This window comes from Penaeus monodon, chromosome 33, assembly GCF_015228065.2.
Source record: "Penaeus monodon isolate SGIC_2016 chromosome 33, NSTDA_Pmon_1, whole genome shotgun sequence".
Classification (NCBI taxonomy): domain Eukaryota; kingdom Metazoa; phylum Arthropoda; class Malacostraca; order Decapoda; family Penaeidae; genus Penaeus; species Penaeus monodon.
This window is the reverse complement of record NC_051418.1, coordinates 26,414,342-26,414,602: the sequence shown is the minus strand read 5'-3', so window position 1 is coordinate 26,414,602 and position 261 is coordinate 26,414,342. Positions and strand designations below refer to the sequence as shown.

General features: G+C 62.1%; 1 protein-coding gene across 1 annotated transcript in view; it reads right to left on the bottom strand.

The window, feature by feature from the left end:
* Positions 1 to 261, bottom strand: part of LOC119594194 (lisH domain-containing protein ARMC9-like) — a gene marked incomplete in the record, with an annotated part of 29,121 nt that overhangs the window by 17,609 nt on the left and 11,251 nt on the right. The window contains 1 exon segment of the mRNA XM_037943263.1: positions 9 to 225. Coding sequence (XP_037799191.1) covers positions 9 to 225 — 217 coding nt within the window.

Here is a 261-nt window from a genome sequence, read left to right as displayed (position 1 = left end):
GCACTCACATGCACAGGCACAGAGGCGAGGAGGTGCGTCAGCGTCGGCAGGAGACTTCGGGCCAAGGGGACACAGCGAGACCTGCCGGCGGACCTTAGGGTCAGGTTCATGAGCAGGGCCGCCGCGTACTCCATGGTGTAGGGCGAGAGGTTGCTGGTGTTGCCCAGGGTCGACACCAGCCATTCGACGGCGCCGTTGCGAATCAGGGTCGACTGGACTTCGCCCCTGGTTAAGGGATGAGGGATTGTTATTTGTGTTTGC